The sequence below is a fragment of the Pithys albifrons genome, chromosome 3, assembly GCF_047495875.1.
Source record: "Pithys albifrons albifrons isolate INPA30051 chromosome 3, PitAlb_v1, whole genome shotgun sequence".
Classification (NCBI taxonomy): domain Eukaryota; kingdom Metazoa; phylum Chordata; class Aves; order Passeriformes; family Thamnophilidae; genus Pithys; species Pithys albifrons.
Genome location: NC_092460.1, coordinates 67769209 through 67794353, shown reverse-complemented (window position 1 = coordinate 67794353; position 25145 = coordinate 67769209). Strand labels below are relative to the sequence as shown.

The 25145-nt window shown below is 40.1% G+C and overlaps 1 protein-coding gene across 5 annotated transcripts in view; it reads left to right on the top strand.

Moving 5' to 3' along the window:
- RASSF3 (Ras association domain family member 3) overlaps nucleotides 1-22076 on the top strand; it is a 75284-nt gene extending 53208 nt beyond the window's left edge. For all 5 annotated transcript variants that reach the window (XM_071552294.1, XM_071552293.1, XM_071552297.1 and 2 more), the window contains 4 exons: nucleotides 15993-16100; nucleotides 17437-17704; nucleotides 18759-18874; nucleotides 19229-22076. In XM_071552294.1, coding sequence (XP_071408395.1) covers nucleotides 15993-16100; nucleotides 17437-17704; nucleotides 18759-18874; nucleotides 19229-19378 — 642 coding nt within the window. In that variant the 3' untranslated portion in view covers nucleotides 19379-22076. The remainder of the gene's footprint in view (nucleotides 1-15992; nucleotides 16101-17436; nucleotides 17705-18758; nucleotides 18875-19228) is intronic.
- Nucleotides 22077-25145: the final 3069 nt, after the last annotated feature.

Sequence of the window (25145 nt, the reverse complement as noted above, 5' to 3'; positions counted from 1 at the left end):
GTTACAGGTGCTTAATGAAAATATTGTCATAGAACACCTAAAAATGCTCTTATTTGCAAGTGTGTGAGGAAAATAGTGCTACGTGGAGTATGGAGAATAACACACTGATGGTAAACCATAAGTTAATTAGTTTATTCTATGATTCTGTTTAATTATGGATGAGAAAAAGTCTAACGATGCTGCTGAACAGGGTGGATGCATTTAATTTAAAGAGTAGATGGTCCTTGAATTGAGCAACTTCTTCAGCACATGGTCCTGACTTGCTTTGCCTATGCTGGCTTTCCCTGCTGGTTCCCTGTCATCCTCCTGGACTCCACAGCTTTCCCTTTGCACTCATAGCTGCTTCAGGGACACTCAGATGACTTTCTATTGTGGATGAACCCACTGTTTCGCTGCAGCTTCTCCCTCTGCTGCAATAAGCAGTTCTGGCTGAAGTTTTGAGAGGGTAATAAACATCATCTTGATACATGATATTGTGAACCTTGGCTCAGCTTTTTTTTTTTACATTTGCTGCAGTTGCGATCAGCTTGAAAATAGCTGTTGCCATCTGCTGCAGTTTCAGTCAATACATGCTTGTGTGCCATAGAAGTGATGGTTTGTGTTCTTTTTAAATAACCTGTTTGCAAATTACTGTTGCAAATTTGACACTTGGATGTGTGCTGTATGTATCTTCCTAAAGCATTTATAGTACCTTTACCTAGCCTTGTTTCCAATTAAATGTACTGAAACCCATTACTTAGTTGTGTTCAAGTTCATAGTAAAGCTTATAATCTACATTTGCCCAGCACTTCACTTCCAAGGGGCACACAATTAAAGACTTGTAGATTAAACCTCATCTTAAAACTGCATGTATATTCATGGCAAAATCTGCACTGGCTCTCAATCCCGGTTTGAGTGCTGGAGTGAAAAATACTGACTTTTCCCATTATCCAGCTGCAGAGACAGTACATGAGAGGCCTCTTAAGGGGCCAGGTGTCCCTTGGCAGCATTTTGATGGCTCTTGTTTCTAATAGGCAAGCTGGATATTGGGAGTTGCATTCTGTTATTTAAAAATATAGTTGAGCATTGCTGTGCTCTTTTGGCTCTTCTTATGATAATTCTTAGTTTTCAATCTTGGTATACTGAGTTTTTTCAGTGCTTTTTCTGCTTCAGAGCTATGCAGTCATCTAAACAGCTTGGATCAAGACAGCAGATATCAGTGAGGGTTTGGACGCAGACAGAGATCACGTTCTGCAAACAGCTGTCATGGTGGAGGACGATGGCAGCCCTTGCGGTGGGAGTACTCCTTCTGAACTGAAGCTGTCAGATCTGAGAGAGCTTGTAAAGTTAGAGAAGTAACGTGAAAATCAATGTTCTGTTGCCAGCATTCCTGATAACTTGATATTTCAAAATGTCCTGTTATACAGATATATGGGAATGACTGTAAACTGAAACACAAGAGTGATGAGGTTGTGAGTGCAGGGATAATGTTTCCTTGTTCTGTGCAGTGTTTAGAAAGGGTTTTCTAAGCCTACTGTTTACAGCTGATTTGCAAAATATTCCCAGGAATCTCCAGTTGTGCTGGCAAATTGCTCCCTTAACCAGTAGCAGTTTGTGAAGAGATCCCAGGGGGATTAGGAGGACAGGCTATGAGCAGTCCTAATTCACAATAACATGTTTTCCCCCCGTTCATGGGCAAGGTGCCCCAAAGGGCTAATGCTCCAGTGCCTGCCTGGAGAGAGCCTCTCCACCTGCTGGCTCTGAGAGTGTCACCCATTGGGGCAGTCAGTCACACAGCTACCTATCATCTATTATTAACATATATAAAAGAATCTGCTTCTAAGGTGTAATTGTTCTGTTAACCCATTTTACTGACAACACCTGAACTAGCTAAAACAAGAGCATGACCCCCTGGCTGCACTGCACCTCCCTGTTTATGTGCACACAAATTCCCTTCAAAACACTTGGAAATCAGGTTGGGCTCAGGTGTTGTGCGTGGGCAGGAAAAACAGATAGTGGTGGCTGATGACCTTGCAAGATATGCCAAGCAGGAAAGGAGGGCAGCTCAGTGGGGTATTTCTTGCCCAGTTTCATCCTTTGCAGTTTGGGGCATGGAGCTGGGACTCTGGTGGCAGGAGGGAACATGGTGCAGGCTCTGCAGAATGCCTGCCCCCCTGTTGGATGCAGAAGATGCTTTGGAAAGGCACATCCTGGAGCAGGCTCCTTGGCTGTCCTGTGTATTGGCTGTGCGACCTGAACCACCACGTGTGTGTGTGGGAGAGTGCCTGGGAGCAGGTGTGATTCATTTCCAGTATAATTATGTGGCCATGTAAAACTGCTTAGGAGTACAAAGAAGGGAGAGCACTTTTGATCAGTGTCTTTCCTTTAGGATAGGACTAAGCTTCTTATGACTCACTAGAAATGTGGTATTTCCTAGTCTGATTAAGCCCATGAGATATTTGGGAGTCTTGTTAATTTTTAAATAAGATAGTGAGATTTACTAGATTGAGAAATTGCAAAAAACCCCAAGCATTTTACTGAAGCAAACTCGTAAGTGTGGTGGCACCTTATGTTGTACACTCCACAGCATTATCTTTTCTTAGGATCACTTGCATCCTTTGTAGTTTACTTGTTTAGATTGCCTGTGCTCTTCTTCTGAAATGCTGAAAAGCTGTGGCTGGCTTCCATCCACTTTGCATCATAAACCCCACTTGATTACAAGCATGTAGTCAGCTCCCTTTACATCCCCTGTTTCCACTCTGATAATTGCCAGGTTATTTTTTCTGAAAACACACCTTTCCTGCGTGTGTGCATATGCGGGCATTAGGGTGTGTCACCTTAGTCTATGTAAGTAACTACACTGATTTTCATTAAAATTTACTAATTAATAAATGACTGCATGAGTAATTCTGCTGATATCACTAGGACTTACTGGTGAATGGTCCCAATAATCAAGGACCAGGCTCTGCCACCTTGAGAGAACTTTCTGATGCTCAGGGGTGTCTTGTAGTTTATATGCAAAGGTGACACTTACTACTATGCTACTGTAACTTTTAACATTCATAATGTAGGACAGAAGTGATTGTTTGGATGCTAAATTAATGCCTTTTAAAAACCAGAAAACTGAATGCATTCTCTGCACTGTTTCCAGGTCTGCTTCTTGTGTCTTGTGTTACAGTATAGTACTGACTAGCTTGGATGCTGCGCAGGAAACAGCTGCGTGTTCCTTTACTGCTTCCCAGCCCTGTGGAACCAGGCATTACAGAAGAACTTTTTCTGTGAACTTGTAATGTTTGTTAATTTGAAAAGTTTTGCTATCATGTTATACAAAGGAGCTACTGATAGAAATTTGTCTGAATTTCGATGTTCTGACTAAATTGTCTGTACAGATTTGGAACAGAAGTAAAATCCAAGACTAAATCATTACATGTTTGGTAGAGGTGTAAAGCTGAGGCCCTTCACACATGTGAAGTCTGCAGTTAGAAATGTGTTGTTAGCAGACCTATATTGTATATGATCAGTGGAAGAGTGGATGTGAACTGACTGGTCTGTTTACAGGACTGTTGCTTTTGCGTAATTTTTCCAGCTCTTCAAAAGACTTTTAAAAAGTTTTAAGTATGCACATATATATTTGTAAGCTAAGAATGGCTCCGAAGATTGATAAACTTCTAATAAGATAAGGTAGTGGTATAATTCAGTAATTTAACAAGTTTAAGTTTACAGGCACAGGCAGATGCAGTGTTTCCAGTTGGGTAATGCTTTGTTTGGGTTTTTTTAGAACTTTCTTTTTGATCTCCTGGAGTTGATATTAGGTTGCTTGCTATATTTTATCCCCTAAAATTGCGGGTTCTTATTTTCCATTAAACAGAAAATGTTAACAAAGTATTTCGGGTACTTTTATTAAAAGGCAGTTTCTGATTTTGCTTTGTAGAATTTGTTGTTTGTTTGAGGAAATTTTGATTGCTTGACTGGTGCTTGTCCATAGGGTGACCCATCCTTTAATGTGTCCTGTCTTCTGAGGGTGTTATCTCAGAGGGTGTGGTGCGTACTGATTATCCCTGTTCTCTTTAACATTAACAAGGACAGCTTTTTTAATGAGAAATTCTACCAAACTCTCTTCTGCTTCCACCTGAAATGCGTATCAGCTCTAACAGATCTCATACCTTCATGAGCTTCATGATTACATTTCCTGAAGCAGAAGTCAGGCTTAAGGAAAGGTGGAGTAGCAGCAGCGCTTCCTTGTGCCTGTAACATCCTGCCCATAAAAGCAGGGAAATAGCTGTTTGGAAAGGAAAAAAGAACAACTTTTGAACTTTTTGTTGTAAAGTCAACACCCATTTGCTGCTTAAGAACAAAGCATGTAATCTTTTTTCCCCATTCTCTGGTTTCCTGGTGGCCATTCTCCAGGATGGCAAAATAACTTGTGTTTGGAATTGGGCCATAGCATGAGGCTGTGAACAAGCAAGCCCTGTTGTCCAGTGCAGGCTAATTGCTGTTCTCCTCACCTTTCCTCAGAAAGAGGGTTTGTTTATCTAGCTTTTCCAGGGGGATATTCATTAACCATGTTCTGAAGACTTCTGTTCACACCTCCCTTGAATGCCTGCCAGTTGAGACCTCCTACTTTGTTCTCTTTCCACTGTGTCCTGCCAGCATTGATCCAACTTGCACTGGTATCACCCTACTCTTATTGATGAAATGATGTCTGTGTGTATCAGTTGTCCTGTAATTCTGAGGTGATTAACTACTACAGAATTGTATGCCCCAATAGAGAAAATTGTGAGTTGACAGGAAGGAGCAGCACCAGAGATGTTAATGTTGTAAACTGTCTACTGACACCTGGCACCAGTCTAGTACAGTGTTTGGGTAAGCTGGGACCTGTGCTTATTGCACTGTCGTTCTCTTACGTGGCAGACTTGGTTAATGCTTGGTTTATGTATCTGTGGCCTTGTTTTAACCTGTACAAAAATAAAATCTTTGCTGGTTCTTCTGTTTTCAATTTGTTTATCCTGTTCTTTTCACCTGTAAAAAGAAAATTATCCTGTTCATCCTAATTAAGAAAGGAGCCTCCTGGATTTGTGGAAGTTCCCTGCAGCCTGGTAATGAGTCTGTTGCTGGACTGTGACAGCTGACATTGGTTTCTCAGACATTGGTAGTAACTAGCAGAGAAGCAGGCATATGGCTAAAAGCCATAATCTTTTAAATTGTTCCAGCATGGAAGGCATCTGGATTAATTTGTAAGAAATAAATGTGTGTATTCTGGAAAACAAATTTATAGGGAATCTGGGCAGCAAGCATATTTTTACAGAAAGAGTTGAGACATAGGTTGGTGACAGTTTTCAATTTTTGTAATGGTAATAGTACATTTTGTCTATGTTTTTAGAGAATTTAGGAGTTTCAAAAAAACTTGTCCTTTTGTCAGTCCACTCTGCTTGCAACTGAAGTGCTTGGTAGCCTGTTAAATGTATGTGTGAGTAGTAAAAAACAGATGGTAGAAAAATGAGATGAAACCCCCTCAGAGGCAGGTTATCAGTACCATGCTGATGAGTTTATTCAGGGCCATAATCTTAGTGAATTGGTTGGTTTCATCACAATGCAGAGATCCGAGGATCGAGTACCACCTTACCAGTGTGATCTTGAGGTCTCTAGGACATGGACTTTGGTGGGTGGTGGAATGGGGCTAAATGGATAAGGTCCAGCAGCCCACTGTCCTTGCCAATTTCTTCTCATCTAAGACATGAATGCTCTTCTGCATTCATCATCTGCAAGGTCAGAGGAATAACTTTGACCAGGGAGTTGCATCAAAGTTGAATCCAAGACTGGTTTGAGCCTTTTATTTTCCTTCTTAAGCAGTCAGATCTGAGCTCTGAAGCTTTACTAAGTTCAAAGTGGAGCTCCAGTCAAATTGAATGAAGTTGTGGAAAGAACTGAAAAATTCCTATTTGCTGCGTCCTTGAGACAGGTCATTGACTAAGATGTTCTGGTTTTTATTTTTAAGCATTGGAGCTCTCAAGGCTGAGGATGCAAAAGAGGTAAAATCAATCCTATCATTAAGGTCGACATAAGTTGGCACTGTGGTTAGTACCTGGTGCCAATGCTGAGATGGTTGCCTAGTTTGCCCCCTCTCCTCTCTTCTGTCTTTGAGTTTTTGCCAGATCAGATCAGGCAGTGGTAGGTAAAGATAGTGATTGTAGTGTGCTGCTTTAGAAAAGCCTTTTGGATACTATCCCATTTTAATAAAGCATGCCAATATAAAGACTGTACAGAAGGGTGCAGTCATTACAGTTTTAACTGTTAATGAAATGTACCAGGTGATACACATTTTCTGGAGCGTGAAAGAAGGAGGAAATTCTTCATGCAGGTTAGACTGCATGTGTGCCTCCTTTTGTCTGTTCTATGTGAAATATCCAATTTAGGTGCCTCTTTGAAAAGACTGGGGTTTTAATATTTCTGTGGCAAATGTAGAAACTTAATCACAGAAGTGCAGTGAGAGAGGTAGTGTTGTTGTACCAATACTTCTTATGGATTCATTTAATGAAAACCTAACTTGAAATATAGCAACAGTCACTGTAAACTTTATGGGGTTTTAGATGAGGTTAGTTTTTAGCTTGCTGTTTGTATTGTATATATATATAAAGCAGTTACATAAGTTGACTGTAAATACGTGTGGTGGTTTTATTGTGATCATATTTAACATACTAAGAAGATACTTCTACTTTGGCTTAGAGGTTGTGTATTTTACTGAAGATACCAATGATTGCTTACAACTTTGAACATCCCCTCAGCCCCCTCCAAGATTATTGTTATGGGCTTTTGGGACCTTTCAAATGTAGACTTCCTTTGTAAAGTAGGTAGTTGTACTTCCCTAATTTTGTGGGGGTTTGAGATGCACACAGGATGGAGGAGGGCTGTTTACTTTCAGAAAAGTTTCAAATGTGAGATCAGTACCAGGTTGATAGAGACATAACTAACTTTTTGATTTTGAAGAACTGTATATTCTTTAAGCAAGGTACTCCTGTCTACATCCTCCCCATGGCCAGTATCTTCTTCAGAAGATAGGACATCTTTCTGAATATTGTTTTCGCTGCAGAATCCACAATAAGTGAGAACTTTCAGGGATGCTCTATATCCGAAGAGCAAATGCATTGCATGGTGTTTCCTAATCAGAATTGTTACTGTGCATTTTTGAGATGTGTGTTTTTTCATTTCTTTCAAGTGGAACAAATCCAAACAAAAATTACTTGGTTGGTGGGACTGTGACCATGTGCAAGCTCACCACTTCTGTCTAACACCAGCACTATGGCTGGGCTTAGTTATGAAGTTGTTGTTGCCCTTTCTCAATACAGGCAGGTTTTGTCTGAAGGCTTAAAAAATAATTTTGTGACACAGTCTTTGAACTACCCAACCAAGCCCAGGAAGGGAATGTTGCTCTAAAGATGAAATGGTGTTTGGCACACCTAGCAAGAGCTGTCACATCACCCAGCTTCTGCTGAGACAAGGGCAGTGACCGAGCTTGCCTCAGACTGGAAGGTGCCTTGGCCTCACATGGGGTTTGTGCTTCTGTGGGAATGGCTGGTTGGTTTCCAGTACCAATTTTAATGGGAAATGTAGGTAGCTGCATTTGAGGACCTGGAAGGTTGTCATAGCAAACAACCTCTTCCTGCCTTCTGTTGGATGCAGCATTTTGAATTCTTGCATTCCAGAGTCACATGCTGTGGTATAATAACCCAGACCCCTAATACCACTTAAGTGTTTGATGGCTACTTGTATTAATAGCCTGGGTTCCAGGGGATACTTAGCCTTCAAGATATACTAATTTGTTTTCAATAGAATAATACCTTGTATAAGCTTGTTTCCTAACTGTCTGTTAAGAGCTGGATTTTGTTGCACAGGTCACGGAGGCTGGTAATCCATTTTAGTTCATTTAAAAAAACCCCTTATGTGCTTAAGTAGCCAGCAGATAAAACTCACACTTTCTGGAGAGGAGACCTGAGGGAGATTTACTGTTTGTGATGTTTCTTATGTCTAGCTTTACTGAAATTTGCAAAACTGAAACAGCTGTTAAACATTATTTAAATAATGTAATATATTTGTTTAAAAATATGTCATAATACGAAGGGGGAGAAATATACAGATATGTGTAAAATCTGTTGTCTTTGTGGACAAAATCTACTGCTAAGCCTCAGTTACTATTATTTGTACAGTTGGTTTTCACTTTAAACAGATGGCTGGTTTTTTAAAACTGGGTTGCATGCCAGTAGCTAAAGTACAGCCATGTAGGGTATGACAGGGTTTGTAACCAGGGGTTTTCAGAGGTGAGGTCATGATAAACTTAAATGAAACTTGAACAGTAATGCTAATGTCACTAACAAATACGTTTTTTCCTAGCCTTCCTTTCACAATGCCTGAACGTGAGCTGTGTTTATATTGCCTCTGTTGGAAGGAAAATAATTTTTAAAAGGAATAAAAAAAAGTTACAGTTCTTGTTTTGTTTCTCTGCTGCTTGAAAATATTCACCATATAAACATCTGACTGTTTACATCAGAGGGGTCAGACAGGAGCCATAATGCTTTACTTTGTTATTCAGTGATTTCATGAGCATGCCAAGCCATGTGGTGTGGTGGTACTTGGACAAACTGAAAATAGCCTGAAAGTAACAAGTATTTCCTTACTACCTGTAATGCCTGTATCTGGTAAAGTTATGATAAAATTATGAACTGTGGTAGTTGCATGGGAATTTGTTTAACCTCTATGGGAGAACCTTGGAATGGAGGCCTTCCACATTGCATCATGGATACAGGTTAAGATTTTTTATAGACCTGTAGCATACAGATGTATAAACAAAGAGCATCTGGGCTTTGGTGCACCTGTGTTGCAAGTTCTGATGCAGCTTTGGTCCCCACATCCCAGGAAGGGCTTACTGTGGTTAGTCACCCTGGTGTAAAACGATTGAAAGGATGGAGCAACCAGCTTAGTAAAAGGAGTTCAAGGCTCCTCATTTCGGAGAAGAAAAGAGGAGGTGTGTGAGTGATCATGATTTACCAAATCACAAAGGGTAACGTATGAGGTGAATGTGAAATGCCGGTTCACCAGATCCTGCCATATTAGGATTAAGGAGCGCTCCATGTGTTTAACAGTAGTTATCTTCTGTCTTAGTAGAAGATCAGGTTAAAGCAGATAGCAGTACTTCTTCACACTGCTGTCATGAATTTCTGGAACTTGCTGCAGCAGGAAGTGTAGAGCCCAACAGTGTCGGCGGGTTCAAAAAGGGTTGATGTGGATGCACAGGCATCAGGCCATAAATGGACACTGAACAGACTCGGAAGGGAGGTGCCCTCTGAATTCCTGCTGCAGCACTTGTGGATGCCAGCAGAGAGCCTACAGAAAAGGCTCACGTGCTCGCTCGAAATAGCCTTTGTTTTTGCTGTTCTGGAAGGCAGAATATCAGGCTGGAGAAGGCTGGATGCACCATAGACCTGACTTGGGAGGGTGCCACTTTTGCTCCCTCAGGACGACATGGTGCAGGCTGTTCTTGAGCTCTGTCAGGTTCCTTGTTTAAGACTCCTGAGAGCAAAACCTGCTTAGAAAAACAAAATGCTTTTCTAGAAAAGAGACTGCTTCCTTGCCCTGTATGCCACTGTGGGAACTGGATCTCACTGAGTGCAGAAACCAAAAGGTACAAGAAGATACAGAAATTATTCTGCCCACATCTGTCCTGTCAGAAAAATTCCCCTTTCCCTGACCCAGAGAGCAGCCTCATTCAGGAGGATGCAAACATTTCAAGGTGCAGCTAAATGATAAGGTGCAAAGCTTGAAGCTGCTTGGATGTTAATGCTTCTCATTGGCTACCCTGCTCCCAGTTGGTCTTGTCCATACCTTTCTGGCTACTGGTGTCTCTGACTGGTTTTCTGTGGATGGATGTGACCAGTGTCTCCACCTGCTGAGTCTCAGGGTTTCAGATGAAGGAAGAGCACATGTCCTGAGTGCAGGCTTGTCCCAGGATGGAAGGAGAGATTGCTGTCCCTGACAAAGCTGCTGTGCTCTCAAAAGAGAGGTTTCAGTTTCTTTCTTTTCCGTGGGAGTGCTGCCTGGCTGTAGAAAAGAGAGGGATGTTGCTTGTGGAAGGAGCAACAGCTGACATCAGAATTTTTCTGTTTGCCTTCCTTTCTTTGTTGTATGATAGCACTCTTAGTTATAACCTTTTTCTAATACAAACATGATGTAAGTAGGATGCACTAGCTGAAATTATTATGACTAAATAAGACTTTTTTTTTTAAATGTAGATTAGGCTGCATTTCTTGTTTGCGAAACCCTCAGTGCTTTATTTCAAAAGTTTTTTGCAGCCACAATTTATAGCAAGATCAGGGCATCTCCATTAATCTGACTGAATCATGGCTGTTGTGTATGTGGCATTAATATGCAATGTGAAATCTGGAGATAGGGACTGACATGTCTTAGTTGACTTGAGTTCCCATAGGTCTTTGATTCTTCAGATTTCTTTACCTTATGTATGTTCCTGGGATAGGTTTAGCCTTTTGTCTGTTATATTTTACTTTGTTTTTCAAGCTGAGATATTAAGAGTATTAAGAGGAGCTTGGTTCTCCATCCCTCAAGAAGTGCTAGTTTCTTGAAGTTTTGTGAAAATAGCAGGTTGCATAGAAGAAAGAGGCTTTCTTGTATCCCTTCCTGAACAGACTGCAGTAGCAGTTTGGGTAAGGCACACACGTGACTCAAGGCAGGGATTCTGAGGAAACAAGCTTCATGGCTTTGGAGTTTTCTGTGTGGAACTTTTTCTCAGCCTCACCCCATAGCAGATTGCTGGCTGTTGAGTTTATCAGTGCTTTCTTAATGCATGCAGGACTATAGTTTGGCAGCAACCATGAGACTTGGGCTTTCATAAAGGCCCCGATGTGATGCAATTCTCCTTTTTTGGGACCACAGCTTGATTTGCACTTCACTTTAATTGTAATTTGTGCAGTTTTAGTTGTGTTTCTTGAGGATTCATGCTGAGCTAGTCTCAGCTAGGGCTCTGCACTGGGTGTAAATGTTTAAAAGAGAGTGCTGCTTCTCTAAACATCTGTGCTACAACAAATGAGATGAGCATGGGGGTGGGGGCGAGAGAGAAAAAACGTTTTCTGCCCTTTTTGTTGAGAGGAAGCAGAACTGTGAAGGGGCATTGCATCAAGAGCTCTAATGAAAGACCAGCTATTCCCCTTGGGAAAATGAAAGCACTTGCCTCATTTCCCTCTTACTGGCAGCTGTTGCTTAGGAATTTCATTTGAGAATGAAATGCTGCTTTGGTTGACCTGAGAAATGGTTTTAATACAAATGGCTGTCAATGGTGTGCCCTGTAAGTGCTGGGAAGGACAGCATGATTTTTGTAAAAGTTAGTAGCTCAGACTAGAATTAGTGTTTTAGACATCATCTGTATGGATTCGGATGTATTCAGCTGTCTCAAGATTAGTTTTTATCTTTCATATTTGTGCTGGATGGAGGAAAAGTAGCAGGTTACATGAGGAGCAGGAAATGGAAGGAGACCAGGAGTTCTGATTGTGAAAATGCTTACCTGGGCCTGGTATAGAAAGGGAAACATGGCACACATTACTGAGAATATAATTTGTCTAGGTGATGGAAGAATCTCACTTGTCTCAGGTTCAGTTCTATATATTTCATTTTATTTATAACATTGAAATACTTGTACATTGTTTTGTAGAGAAAGTTCATTGTTTGAACAGTAGCACCCCAAAGTGCCGTTGTTAAGCCCAGCAATGTCCATGTCTTGGTGGACAGAAGGAGACAGCGTGAACTGCTCTTCTGGTTGTGCTTTTACTTCACTCTGCTGCTGTGACATGAGGAAGGATCTGTGGTTAGGAAACTCATCACCGGGCCTAACTTCTGAAGAAAGACATTTCACAGTTCCCAGCGTGCAGGCTTTGTGAGTGAGACGTGCACACTGGGTGTTCTGTAGGGAGCTGCAGATGAATCAGCTGCGTCTGAGCTGAATCGTGCTCCCCTCGTGCCTCAGCAGTGCACTGGCTGTGAGAAGCTGTGCCAGATCTCATCTCCAAAATGTCCTGGCTCCTTTGTTTAAAACAGCTGACTTTGGAATGAGTAATTGCTGTCCCTGTAGTCCCACCCTGAGCAGGTGTGGCTTCAGCTACTTGGTGGCCTTTTCAAGAGCAAGGTGTTAGAAGCACATTGTAAAGCATGGTGGTAGAGATGAATTAATTACTGCCGTGACTCTGCTGTTGTATTGGATAACGCAAGGTCTTCAGGAGTAATACATTTACCTGATGAGATAACAAAGTGGAATTTAATCTGCTAGACAGAAGCAAGCTAACAGAGGATATATTTTCATTTAGTGGATCCTCTTATGAAGGACCTATTGTTTCTTCTGGAAAATGAGTTTGCTAAGTCTTTCTCCACCCAGCTACGCTGGTGAAAGAAGACTTGCGTATTTTAACTTCTGACAGGGCTAGACAAAGCTGTATAACAAAATTTAAGTGTCAGTGTATACAGAGAGCAGTTCAGCTCCAGTAAAATTGGGGGAAAAAAACTCCTGTATAACATCTTGTCAGCTTCTCTTTGCATGTTAGTTAAGTACAATTAGGAAAATTAAAATGCACAGGTACCTCAGATCTGTGTGTTGTGCTTAATGATACTCACTGAGAGCAGCTGACCCAGTGAATCATGGTGGGCAGAGAGGCTTTCTTGTTCATAGTAAACCCAGTGAGGTGTTCCTTTGTTAGCTTTCTCTTGACAGCATTCATGTGGGATTTACTGTCTATTCAGTCTGTGTGACAGCAGTGTGACTTTCTCTAAGTGCTGGTGTTTAGCTAGTGAGGAGTTTTTGTTCGCCTTGTTGAAGTTTGTGCCCTGATGTGTGAGCAATTGGAGTGTTTTGGGCTTTTGTGTGGGAGCAGGAGGGGATCTCCAGATTAATTCATGAAGATCTCAGGCTTTGGTTTCCAGTGGCCTTTGAGTTGTTTCCTCTCCTGGGGCACAAGTCTTCATTGTTCACTGTCAGGTGTCTTGATGGTCCAAGAGGGTAGACTAGGATGGAAAATGATGATTGAGGTAAACAGTGTTTCTGACTATTATGTATAGTAATTTTCTTGAATGATTTTGGGTCTGTTCATTTATGTTTTAATCTCTGTGGTCCTTCTTTGTATTCAGTTCACAGGTTTGCATAATTTATATGCTGTTTAAATTAATTGAGGCACAGGCTTTGATTGTTTAGAGAAAGAGTTATAGTTACGTTTGTTGGCAGTGCGCCACAGAAGGAGGCAATCTCAGCTTTTGCGTAAACACAGAGAGGTGTTTTCTGTGTGCTTAATTAACTTTGCCAAAATTGGCTGGCCTCGAGTGCCACTGCAAGGAGGTGAAACTCCTGTGGTCTGTTCAAGTATGGAATCATGTCTAATTCAGCTGAGGGAATGACAGCTCTTTGGTGATGCCCCATGGCCCACTGCTCTGTAGCAGAGCCACACCTAAGCAGGTTGACTACAAGGCACCACCAGAGCAATCCTATTGGAAATTAGCTCACTTGAATGCTATGCTTGGGTTTTGCTTGTCATGGCTGGTTCCATGGCAATCCCCAGGACCAGAGTTGAGCTCATGGGCTTGTGTCTTTTCTAGCCAGACCAAATTACTGTCACTTGGGTCAAAAAATGTGTCATCTTAGGAGAGCAGAAATGCATATGAAAACAGGAGAAAGTTTCTTGCTGTCTGTTCATACTTACTAATTCAGGAAGGTGGAGGGAGGGGTTTTTTGTTTTTGTTTGTTTGTTTGCTTGTCTGTTTGTTTGTTTTAATAATGCATATACACGTTGTTTTCTAGCTGTCAGCCTTGTGAACTTACCCTATGCCATTGCCATTAAAGGCAATAAACTCTTTTTGTCATCTAGAGTTAATAAAAGTCCTTTTTGTGAAATTAAACTTAGAGGTGCACAGAAGGTAATGTGAAGTGTTTGTTTTTTTGTTTATTATTTTTCTTAAACAGAGGGTCAGGTTTGAACAAAAAAGTGAGTTTTTTCCTCTTTCGTGGTTAGTATTTTTCTTGCTAGTAATGGATGTTGTGGATTACTTCAGTAATCATGGTGACAATTGGCTACAGTAGAGTAGGTACCTGCTTGAACAATCAGAAATTAATTAGTAATAAATATTAAAACTGAGGTGCCCATTACTGGAAGTTTGGTATCTATAGTGTTAATGAATTGGAGAGGTATGAACTCCACAATGGCCTTGTCTCTGAGAGGTGAGTCTTGGCTGGTATCCGTGTGAAGGGATTTGTCTGCAGTTACACAGACTGGGAACGTTCCATGTTAAAGCTTCTATTCTTGAAATCCATCATGTGGATGGCCAATACCAGAAGTCTGCAGACTGTCTCCTGTCTTTAGTAATACACTTTCTTTTCCCCTTCTGTGCCTGCTTTGTTTGCCCCCAAATAAAATACTACAGAGCTGTAAGGGCTTTTGGGGAGATGAAGTGGGCAGTTGAGGTAAAGCTGTGTCTGTCCTTACTATGGCAGTTTGGGAGAGGGGAAGGGTGAAAAATAAGAGGGCAAAAAAGGCTTAATTTCTCTACTGAGAATAGAGATTTGAATTCTGAAAATGTTCAGTAATCTGGTATTTGTAATATATTAGGTGGGGTCTGGCAGCTGTGCAAGATGCTACACAGTCTTAGAGTTGTACTTATGGCAGAATTGTATTTCACTGGTGTTCCTTTTTTTGCCTTGGTTTCTTTATCTGTGAAATAAAAGTTTCCGGCTTGCAGTTCTTTATTCAGACCACATCTTTCTTTTTCTAACTATGGGAAAAAATTCTGCTCCAGCATATCATTTAGTGAAATGGCATCAAGGAAAAGCAAAACTAAGCCCAAAAGAGCTAAAAGTGGCTGATTTTAAATTAGGAGACAGAAGAAGTTTTGCAGATTCTTTCTGGCAAATGGAAGTTTCCACTGCCACAACAGATGTGCTCATTTTTGAGGCTGTGTTGGCAAACTGAAGTGTCTGCAAAGGTGTGTACCGAGTGGTGTCCAGTAGACTGTGATACAGGACTGGCCACTGAAGTCAGGGAATTGCTTTCTCAGGATGGGCTCTGTTGGGATGTGCCTGTGAGGACAGATGGTACACTGCGACTCAGTGGTTTGTCCATGTGTTCAGATGTTCTCTGAAAGCATCGAGGTTCTTCAAAGCTTCTCCTTTTCTAAGTGAAGTCTTAAATCACTAAAGCTGAGAGCTGAAACTCTTTCGTACTATATATGGCATTTGTGCTAGTGGTAGAAACTGCAGTGTATTTATAACACTGGTTTGCTACAGGAATATGGATTGGGAACAAATGTTTGTTTGGAAAAAATCCAATTTCAGGGATGTATTTTATTGCCGCACGTAAAATCCATAGCAACCTCATAAAAGCAGCAGCTGAAAAATCTAAATAGGGCTTTCCCCATGGAAAAAACATGAAGTTGGTGTAACTCTGCAGAGTTACTTGTGATGGTTCGCGCAGTAGGCAGTGACCCTGTACGTAACATACTGTCTGTTGCGTTGGAATTCAGGGATGCTGTTGTGTTGTTGCTACATGCTGGGATCATTGGTGTTACTTGTTAGTATGTGCTGCTATTTTCTTACATACTCTTCATTTGTTCAGAAATACCTATTTTTCCCCCCCAAGTAATGTCCCATGAAAATTGTAGCAGTGTTCTTAACAGTATGGCATGGCACTGACATGAGCAAAGCAAGCCATAAAATGAGCTGAGCTGTTTTACATACTGGTGCTAATTTTGAATGAAAACAGCTGGCAAAAAAGGGGACAGGTGTCTTTTGGGTGTGTTGATTTAACCCATCTCCCTTCAGTCCAAGTGTTCTGTTTGATTTGCTTAACGTGTGAATCCCTTCTCATTACTGCTATGTTGAGCCTCTGTGGAATAATTACCATTAGACCTAAGAATGTTCATATCCAGAATCTAAAATAATTTTATTTTGCTTTTTAATACTGCTGTCTCTTTTGTTTTTGAAGGATGTTGAGAAGGAGAGGGAACCTCATGTTTATCTCAGCAAAGAAGAAGTTAAAGAAAAGATACAAAGCTATAATTCATCTGTCACTGATAAATTAAAGATGACCTTGGTAAGTTTTGCCTAGAACTGTAATTTTTAAAAGGAGCAATTGAGCTGTAACTTTGTGGCACATTGTGAATCATTTTATTCTCAGCACCTGACATACAAAATTGTCTCTGTTTTAATGATTTTGTAAGAGACAATTCCTTAGATTCTGGAAATTTTCATGTTGGAAATGTTCTTACGTAATTCTTTTATGTGGATCAAAACAAACTGTAGTAAAACCAAATGGATGTAGTTTGAAACATGTGTAACTGTCAGTGGACACTGAGAAGTAGGTTTGTTAGATGAAAATGCTCAGATGGTAAAAATGAAGATGTATTTATCTTGTTTGTGTAGGTAAATTTTTGTCGGGGGTGTCTGATCAAGATGCTCAACCAATGAGGAAAGTTAAAATGTGCATTTATGTATTAAAGGAGACTTAATTTTCAGAGTAGTCATATAGATTTTCAGCATGAGGAGACTTTCCTTCCCCCTGCCCTGAGGGCACAGACAATATGGACTGAAATACATGGACTTCTCATTTCCAAGGATTGCCAACCTGGTCAAATACTCAGTCCAGCCTACTGAAGGCCATACTAATAGAACTCACATCTCTCTGCTTGGCAAACTGTTACTCAGTTGTTACACCGTCCAGATTTTCTACATGATGTATTCCTGTGTGTGTATATGGAAATCTTGAAATTCTGTTATATGCTAAACCATATGACTGTGTACTAAAAAAATGTTTGTTATGTGTTTCCGTGTGGATCAGGACTTACTATGCTTCAAACCAGATTGTCAGAAGTTTTCTAGCTCAGTAAGGTTTGATCGGTTTTGTCTTTCAGAAGCAACTGGAATAAATAGTTTTGCATGTTGATAGATTGGCATTTATTGTGATTTTTTTGTTTGTTTTTGATTGCAACAGGATTTGGGCATCTAAAGGTCTTAAATTAAGTTGACAAGTACAGAGAAAAGGGGGGAGATAATTTCTGTATTTTCTGCACAAAATCTGTTGTTAAAGGTGGCTGTTAATGGTCTTTTTCACTTCATAGTTCTCTCCTAATGTGAAAACTTACCACTAGTATTTTGTACCTTTTGCTTGATGAGGTCCTAATATTCTTAGAATTCAACAGTTATTAATAAGAAAAAATATTCAATAGTTTTTAGTAAGCAAAATTAATATTCAGCAGATATACCAGAAGGAATAACTGATTACTGAAGCCATACCTTTCCTACAAGATGTCATATATTGCAGTGGCATTTAAATTCTGTTCATACCAGTTTTTTAATCTGCCTCCTCCACTGTTAATGTCACAACTGGTCATTGCTAATTTTAACAGTTCAGTACTTTGCTCTTGCTGCAGAATGCAAATGGGATTTACACTGGCTTCATCAAAGTCCAGATGGAACTATGCAGACCGATCACTGTGCAGTCCTCCCAGAGCCAGGGCAGGTGTGCTCACAGCAATAACGAAACTGCCTTTTACTTGCCGGACGGCTGCGTGAATACCCTGCACATCAGCAGCACCAACACTGTGCGTGAGGTTATCGAGGCCTTGCTCAAAAAGTTCTTTGTGGCTGACAACCCTGCGAAGTTTGCACTTTATAAACGCTGTCACAAGGAAGATCAAGGTATAAGCAAAACTTGTGGCATTTTGGTAATGGAGGGGCTTGGGGAGGGAGTTGTGTTACAGTAATAGTTAAAATAAGCCAGGTGGGAGGACTCAGATAAATGGAGATGACAATCTTGCTCTCTTTTTTCCTTACGAAAAGTAGCATGTATAGGAGAGTAAACAATTTGGGGATGTTTCAGGATAATTCCCAAAAGACAAAGTCACCTGTTGAAACATTTGCACAGATCTCCTGTGCCCTGAAGTCCATTTTCTTTTATGCCACCTTATAAGGCTCTAAATTTCAGCTACCCTGATACACTGTGGGGTTGTGAGATTAAATTACAAGATAGATTTTTAAAATGAGAAACCCTGGTGTCTGAGGAGCCTCAGGTCCTCAGCTCTCGAGGTGATGACTGTCATTGGCACATGTGTTTGTGTGTGTTAATTACTGCACATGGCCCTCCCAGTTCACTGGCTGCTTTTAGAGGTTGTGATTGGAAATACAGGAAGACGGAAAATACGTTTTTAAGGAAAGCTGCATTTTGCCAACATTGTGTTCTTGTTCTTAGAATCTGCCTTCTTCCATGGACATTGAGAGCAGTTTCAGGAGTTCACATGTATCTGGCTGTCAGTCACACCATGTCCGGCAGACACTGTTATCTTTTAGACTTTGTGTTTGAGATTTTCAGTGGAAAAAGTATCAGAATGGTGTTACTGCAGCTCTGATATCTTAAATGCTTAGATATATATAGCAACAGATCTGTGTTGTATTTTTTTCTTGCATTGTTTTTTTTACCCTTGCATGTATTCAGGTAGTGTACTGTGTTGACTGGAGGCCATTTCATTCCTATGTGAATGCAGTGTTGCACTGTCACCATCAGTCACCTGCTCATCTCCTCCCTGAAACTCATTAACTCAAAACCATTATGTAGACTAACGCGTACAAGGTGTAAATTTTGTGGCTACCCTTGCATCTCTCTGAGATTTTCTAACATTAGCTAGTGTTAGTCATTCAAAGTTTTTGAAATATTGTTAGTAAAGATAATAATTACTCTGATTTCCTTCTCCTGCAGTTTATACATGCAAGCTATCAGACAGAGAACGTCCCCTCTACCTGCGCTTGGTGGCAGGCCCCAGGACAGAAATGCTCAGTTTTGTTCTACGTGAGCATGAAACTGGAGAAGTCATGGTATGTCATACCCGTGCTGGTTCCGTGCTTGTGTTACTTTATGGATGGGTTGGCTTCTGCTTGAGCTGTGCTGACAAGACAGTCCATTTTCTGAAAGCAGATTTTGGGTTTATTTCTTGCTAATTTACTTTGTTCCTTTTGTAAATGTTTCCTTTGTGGTTAGACTGACCTGTCCTTATTTGCAGAACAAAAAACAGTTTAAAAGAGTGAAGAGTTTTCAGATTCCTTAATATGTATAAGGAGGGTGCCTCATGCTGTTTCAGTTTGAAATTTTTTGGAGTGTTTTGTTTAAAAATATATAAATGATTTGTATGTTTCTCATTCATCTCAGCCATTCTTTTCTCGTCTTTCCAGTGGGAAGCTTTTAGTATTCCTGAACTGAAAAACTTCTTGCGTATACTGGACAAAGAGGAAAATGACCAACTGCAAATCTTGAAGAACCGTTACGCAGCTTACAGGGGCAAACTTGAAGAAGCCCTTCGTGGGGTTCTGAAACCTGGTTAAGAGGGGGCCAAAGGACACTCAGGAAAAACGCACGCTACCAAATGTCAGTATAGCATGCCAAACCCAACGTACAGAGAGCAGCAGAGAGTAGTTTTCTTTATTCCGAAGACTGTTTGTGATGCCAGGGTACCTGAATTTTGCTATAGACTTAGTTCCATAAGCCAGGTCACTTAGCATCTTACACCCACAAGTAAGGGATTCTGCATGTTTGTACATCAGTTTGCAATCCTCTGTGTTCCTAGGGAGTTTTCCAGGTTATCTTGGTGCAAGCTGTGAAACTGTAAGAAATTTTTTAGGATGCTATGAAAAAGATTTTTTTTTCTTCTTTGCTTAATGGTAGCTTTACAAGTAAGGATGTGCAAATTGATGAGTTAAAAAATTTATTAAAACCGTCTGGATGAGAATTAGTTGGAGCACTATCTTTCAGATGAAATTGATTTGCACTACCTTTCTGTTATCAAATAGTTACTGTATAACATGTGAGAGAACTGTTGTAGATGGAAGGCTCATGAGATCTTGCGGTTTGTACTGTGAAATTTGTGGAAAACTTTAAAGTGGCCTTTCTGGAGAAGGTAAAGAGAAAGTTGAAAAGAAGGTAAGAGTTGAGGGAGGAGAACTGTAGTAGCTGACAGAGGAGGACTGGTTTTAAATGCAAATAGTATTTACACAGAGGAAGTTAAAATACTAATTCTCCAAGGTTGAAGTTTTAGGATGTTATAATATTGTGAATAAGTTGTATGGTTTTTAACTGCATAAATCCACACTGGAAAAGAAATAAAGATAATGAAATAGTGGGAAAGAATGAGAAGCAAAAGGTAAGAATGCAAATGGAGCTGCACATTCAAGTCATTATTGGAGAAACTGGTTCCATAAATGCACAGTGGGGGGTTGAAAAGTGTGGCAAAGCTAAAAAGCTGCTTACTTGAATTCTGCAAAATGGTCCATGTCTCAGATAACTCTGTGAGAAATACCCATCTAGTGAGTGTTCAGACATAAGCTACAACTACAGATGCATTTGGTTTTTATTTTAAGTCAGATCTTTCCTCTGGCTCAGCAATCCATTTTTAGGCTGGATAAGTTTGAATTATCATATCTGAAAGGCAAAAATAGCTACCCCTGCTTCTTTGTTTGTTAAAGGCTCAGTCAGGCAAAGAAAGTAAAATTTCTTGTTCATGTTTCTAGCTCAGCAGAAAATTAACATTTATTATCTGTGTTGATGACTGAGCTTAGTAACTCTGGCTTTTAGTAATTCAGAAGGTTTTTTTCCCTTATGGTTTTCAAACTCTTAATTGAAAAATTGATTATTCAATTCTGCAAACTGCTGATTTACTTGATTTAAAAGTAGGAAAAATGTAGCAAGAAAACCTTTTACTTTAGTGTAAATATTATTGTTGTTCTGAGTTATTTATCTAAAAAAGCACATTCAATAGAAACCAAAGAAGTGGGTGTGCAATAGAAGCATGAGGCAGATTGAGTGACTGATACTTCAGTCATTATCATGCCAGAGAGGAAATCAGTTATATACTGGTGGGGTGGGGTAGTGGAGGAGTGCTAAAGATTGAAGAGCAGCAGAAGGGGTTTTTTTTTTCCCTCAGTTCTAAAGTTGTTTTAAATTCCCAAGGAATTGTTAAAACTTTGGTGACATCTAATGGATACTGTGTGAAACTCCAAGATACTTCTGTTCTTCCCCTTAATTTGATGTAATTGTGCCTTTGTTTGCTTTCTTTAGTAAGATTTTTAAAAACTCTTCACAGAATTTTTTTTGGTAAAAAGAATTTGCAAGCTTTATGAGACAATCATTTTTTAAAGGGTTAAGAGAAATTAAGAGTAGGACTAACGATAAAGTATATATAAGGCATATGTTGTTTGTTTAATTTCACATGTAACATTGTAGTGCATGTGTGAGTTAGTAACATTATCCTCAAGTGAGACACTTTATAATGGTTCAGGGAATGCTTTTGTGTTTTGTTACAGTTTGTTTTTCTAGGAATGCAGCAGCATGTTGGTGGGTATTGTGTTAACATCTACTTATGTATCTGCCCATAGCTATGTAATCATTACATAATCACTGTCAATATTGAACCATCTGTTGCTCAGATTTAAACACTGTTTGAGTTTAAAAGTGGAGTATAAAAATATGTGAATTTTTTGATTTTACTTGAACTACACTATCAGTCTTTTTCAGTAGGCACATCTGCATTTACTTTAGCCCAAAACCTCAATCAGTGTTGTATGCACTATGAATCTTGATTTGGGGTGGAGGGGACGGGGTGGGGGACCAAAATAAACTTATATTTTAATTTTGTCTTAGTCCACAGTTAATTATTGTAAGATGTCATGTGTGGGGTTGACTTTGTTCTTTTTTGGTTCTACACACTGGCAATTACAGCAGCTTTAATTTAAATGAAATGGTCATGCCTTACCAGTTTTATCTTTTTTTCTTTTTGAACTGTCAAAAGCTTTTTTTGCAAAACTGTTTTCATGTCATGATATGATGGTACCAGAATGATTAAATGATAGTGGGAGGGGAAATGCAGGGAAACATTAAAATGTATGTCTTTAAATACAACCATTTAAACTATTTATAATTTTGACAAGCTTAGTTTTATTTTTGTAGGGAAGTTTTTATTCCCCTTAAAGTTATTACTGAAATGGTAAAAAAGTGATGGTTCAGTTATTAAAGTTGAAGTTGACAATACTCAGTTTTGTGGCGTGTTTGGTTTTTCCTTTACCTGATGCTGCTGTTGTGATTGCTTTGAGGCTGAGTGGATTTCTTTGTACAGCAGCAATAAATCCTGTGGGCAGACACAGCTGTAAGTTCAGGTTTGCCTGAAGAAGAGGACAGGAGCCAAGGGCAGTGGGGCCACCACGTTTTGCCTCATGAAAGCAGGACTTTCCAATGCCCTCACCAGCATGGAGGGAACACATCGGTGGGCACACAGTAGTACTGGGTGAGTGGTTTCCTTCTGTAAAAAAATACCTCACAAAAACACAAGGTGAATACAGCAAGGCTGGAGGTGATACCCCAGCCCTCCCTCCCCAGGAAACGTGTTTAACTTACTTTTATCTTTAATGACTTTTTAGTGGTTTTCTCCAGTAACATCTATGTTTAATTTTCTGCTACCTATTTTGTAATTTCAAAACTGTTTTAGTCCTCCCTAACTAAACTTGTAGATGGGAGCTGCTGTGCTGTTCACTGATCTCTGAGGCACTGCAACCCTGCAAGCAGGGGAGAAGGTGGTGGCTCAGCCAGTGCCTCAAAGGCTGGTTTATGTGAGACCTCACAGCTTGGAGTGTGCAACAACCATGTTGTGATTGTGTATGCACTTGGTAACACCAACTAAATAGCAAATACTCCAGCACTCAGCCAAGGGTGAGATGGGTAAAAGGCCTTAAAGGTAGTGGAGTCATCAGCAAAGTTCCTGACCACGCACGTCACTGAGCTTATGTCTCTTCCTACACCATTTATGTATTACTAGAAATACAACTTGGAAAAAGAAACGTCATTCATATGGATGCTGAGCAAAAAGGGAGGGCAAATGGAATTTTTAAAAGTTGCATAATTCTCGAGAATGTATTTTTAGAGAGCTTGGAGTATGAAAGAACTTTTCACTGTAATATAAAACCTCTTCTTATCTATCCTTTTGTCTCTCTTGCCTGGCAGCGAGGTCACAAAACAGGTGCAGGAACCTTACAGATGGTGGGAAGCAGAGGGCATGTTTTGTGTCTTTTCAACAACTCTTACTCTCTGACAGAAGCAGGGACTGTGGTGAAAGTTAAGCTTAATAGAAGAGACACACTGTGATCTGCTTAGAATGCAGGTTTAGTGCTGGGACTGTTCTAGAGGAATTATTGTCCTCTTGATGGGTAAGTGGATAAAAGAGATTCCTGCAGCAGCCAGTAGGCAACTCCCAGTCCAGAGCACTTTGAGCCAAGCAGTCGACACCCAGCTCCTGGTTTCATGGTGTTTTTCTAGGAAATTCTGCATAGGCCAGGACGTGTTTGAAAGACACCTTGTGTGGTGTGCTACTGAGGTGAGAGGTAATCACCTGTTCCTGTTTGCCATTGTGCAAGCTGAAATTAGAAGTGCTTTCAGTTGCAACAGCGTAGGCCTGGAAGGGACTCAGCTACTCACCTTGCACTGAGGCACCCAGGACTAGCAAATGCCTCCTCAAAGCTGTTTCCTTCCTGCTTTCCTCAAAGGTGCTCTTTAAAATTGTCTTTTTATTGCACTTTTTGTTCTTCACCTCTTCTACAAAAGATAGTGTTCACAACTAGAGTTTTGCACAGTATATTTTAAATAACAAGGATTAATTCTGCAAATGCTCAGTGTTGATGATGCTTTATAAAGTACTGCCTTCGTTCTATTTTCCTTGACTATTTTTTCCATATGAATAAGACAGGATATTACAGATGAGTTCTGTTTTGCCTTCACTTCACTTTACTACAAATACCCATGAAAGAAGTGCAACACCCCCTCCTCTTATAGAGCACTAGCTCTAAATATAGCATCATAGCCTGTGCCTAGCATGAGGGAAAATAGCATTACAAGTCTAAGATTTCTCTCCTTAAATACAGAATCTGGTATGTGATCAGAAATCTCAGCTGTTTCCAACATGCCTGGGGAGGCATTAGAACACCAGTGCATTTTATGACACCAAAGTTCAGCCTCTTGTTTTTTACCATGCAAAGCTGAGTTGGATGAGTGGCTCTGAAGTTCTGCCTTCAGATAAACACGTGCTTTCTGTATGCCAGTAATCTTAGACAGTTCCTTCACCCTCAATCCATCAACAGGTAATTTCAGAATCTCTCCTCTGCTCACATCATCTTTCCACAGATGTGTGTGAGCAGATGTTAGACATTTTTGTATCTGTTTATCTGCTCTGGTTTGTGCTCATTTGATATGGTCAGAACTTCTGACTGTTCAGTAAACCTGGCACAGAAAGGCAGCAGAACTTCTATAGTTAGCTTTTACCACCTCTGGCCAAGTGAGAGCACTTATTTTTGAATGGAAACAAGGCTGACTGAAAGTGCAGGACATGTATCAAAGCAATGTCTACTTTAGTTCAAATCTAGGGAAGTAAAAGACAAATCAGAGAAATGTTTCCAGATAGTTAACAGACTTCACAGCAGAAGTGAATTTTGTTGAACAGTACTGGTCATGTGCATTTCCTTGTTTCAGAGCCTGGAGTAACCAAAAGGTAGGAGGATGCTATTTTTTAAAAGTGAGGCTTTAATCAGTGTTGGTGTTTTTCCTTCGATACTCTACAGAGAGGCTTTTGGAATGATGATAAAATGTCAAAAGTTTTGAATACTTCTGTGAGGTTTTGGCCTTTTTAATTTAAACCCTTTAAGAGCAGAGGATTTAAAAACTGCTAAAGCAAGTATCCAATAGTGCAAACACATTTTTGGTATTATTTTGGCAGTTCAAAACAAAAGCAAAACATCATAGCTCAAAAAAACCCACAACATACTTATTTTTTGTTTAGGATTTTAATGTTCTATGTGAAGTGTTACTTTCCTGTTTTGGATCAGTCATTGTAATGTTTTCCTTTCATCTACTGAACATTTTAGTTGGCTGATAATGTGGCAGGATAAAAAGGTAGGTCATGTGAGCTCTGCTTGTGATTTCACTGATTTTCATCAACAGTATCCCTATGACTCTTTAGTCCCATCCTTGATGCCTTTGCTGCTGACCCAGAGGAGGCTGCAAAGTCATTCTTGCCAAGCAAGAGGCATGGAGCTGGCTTTTCCTGGAACTTGCACA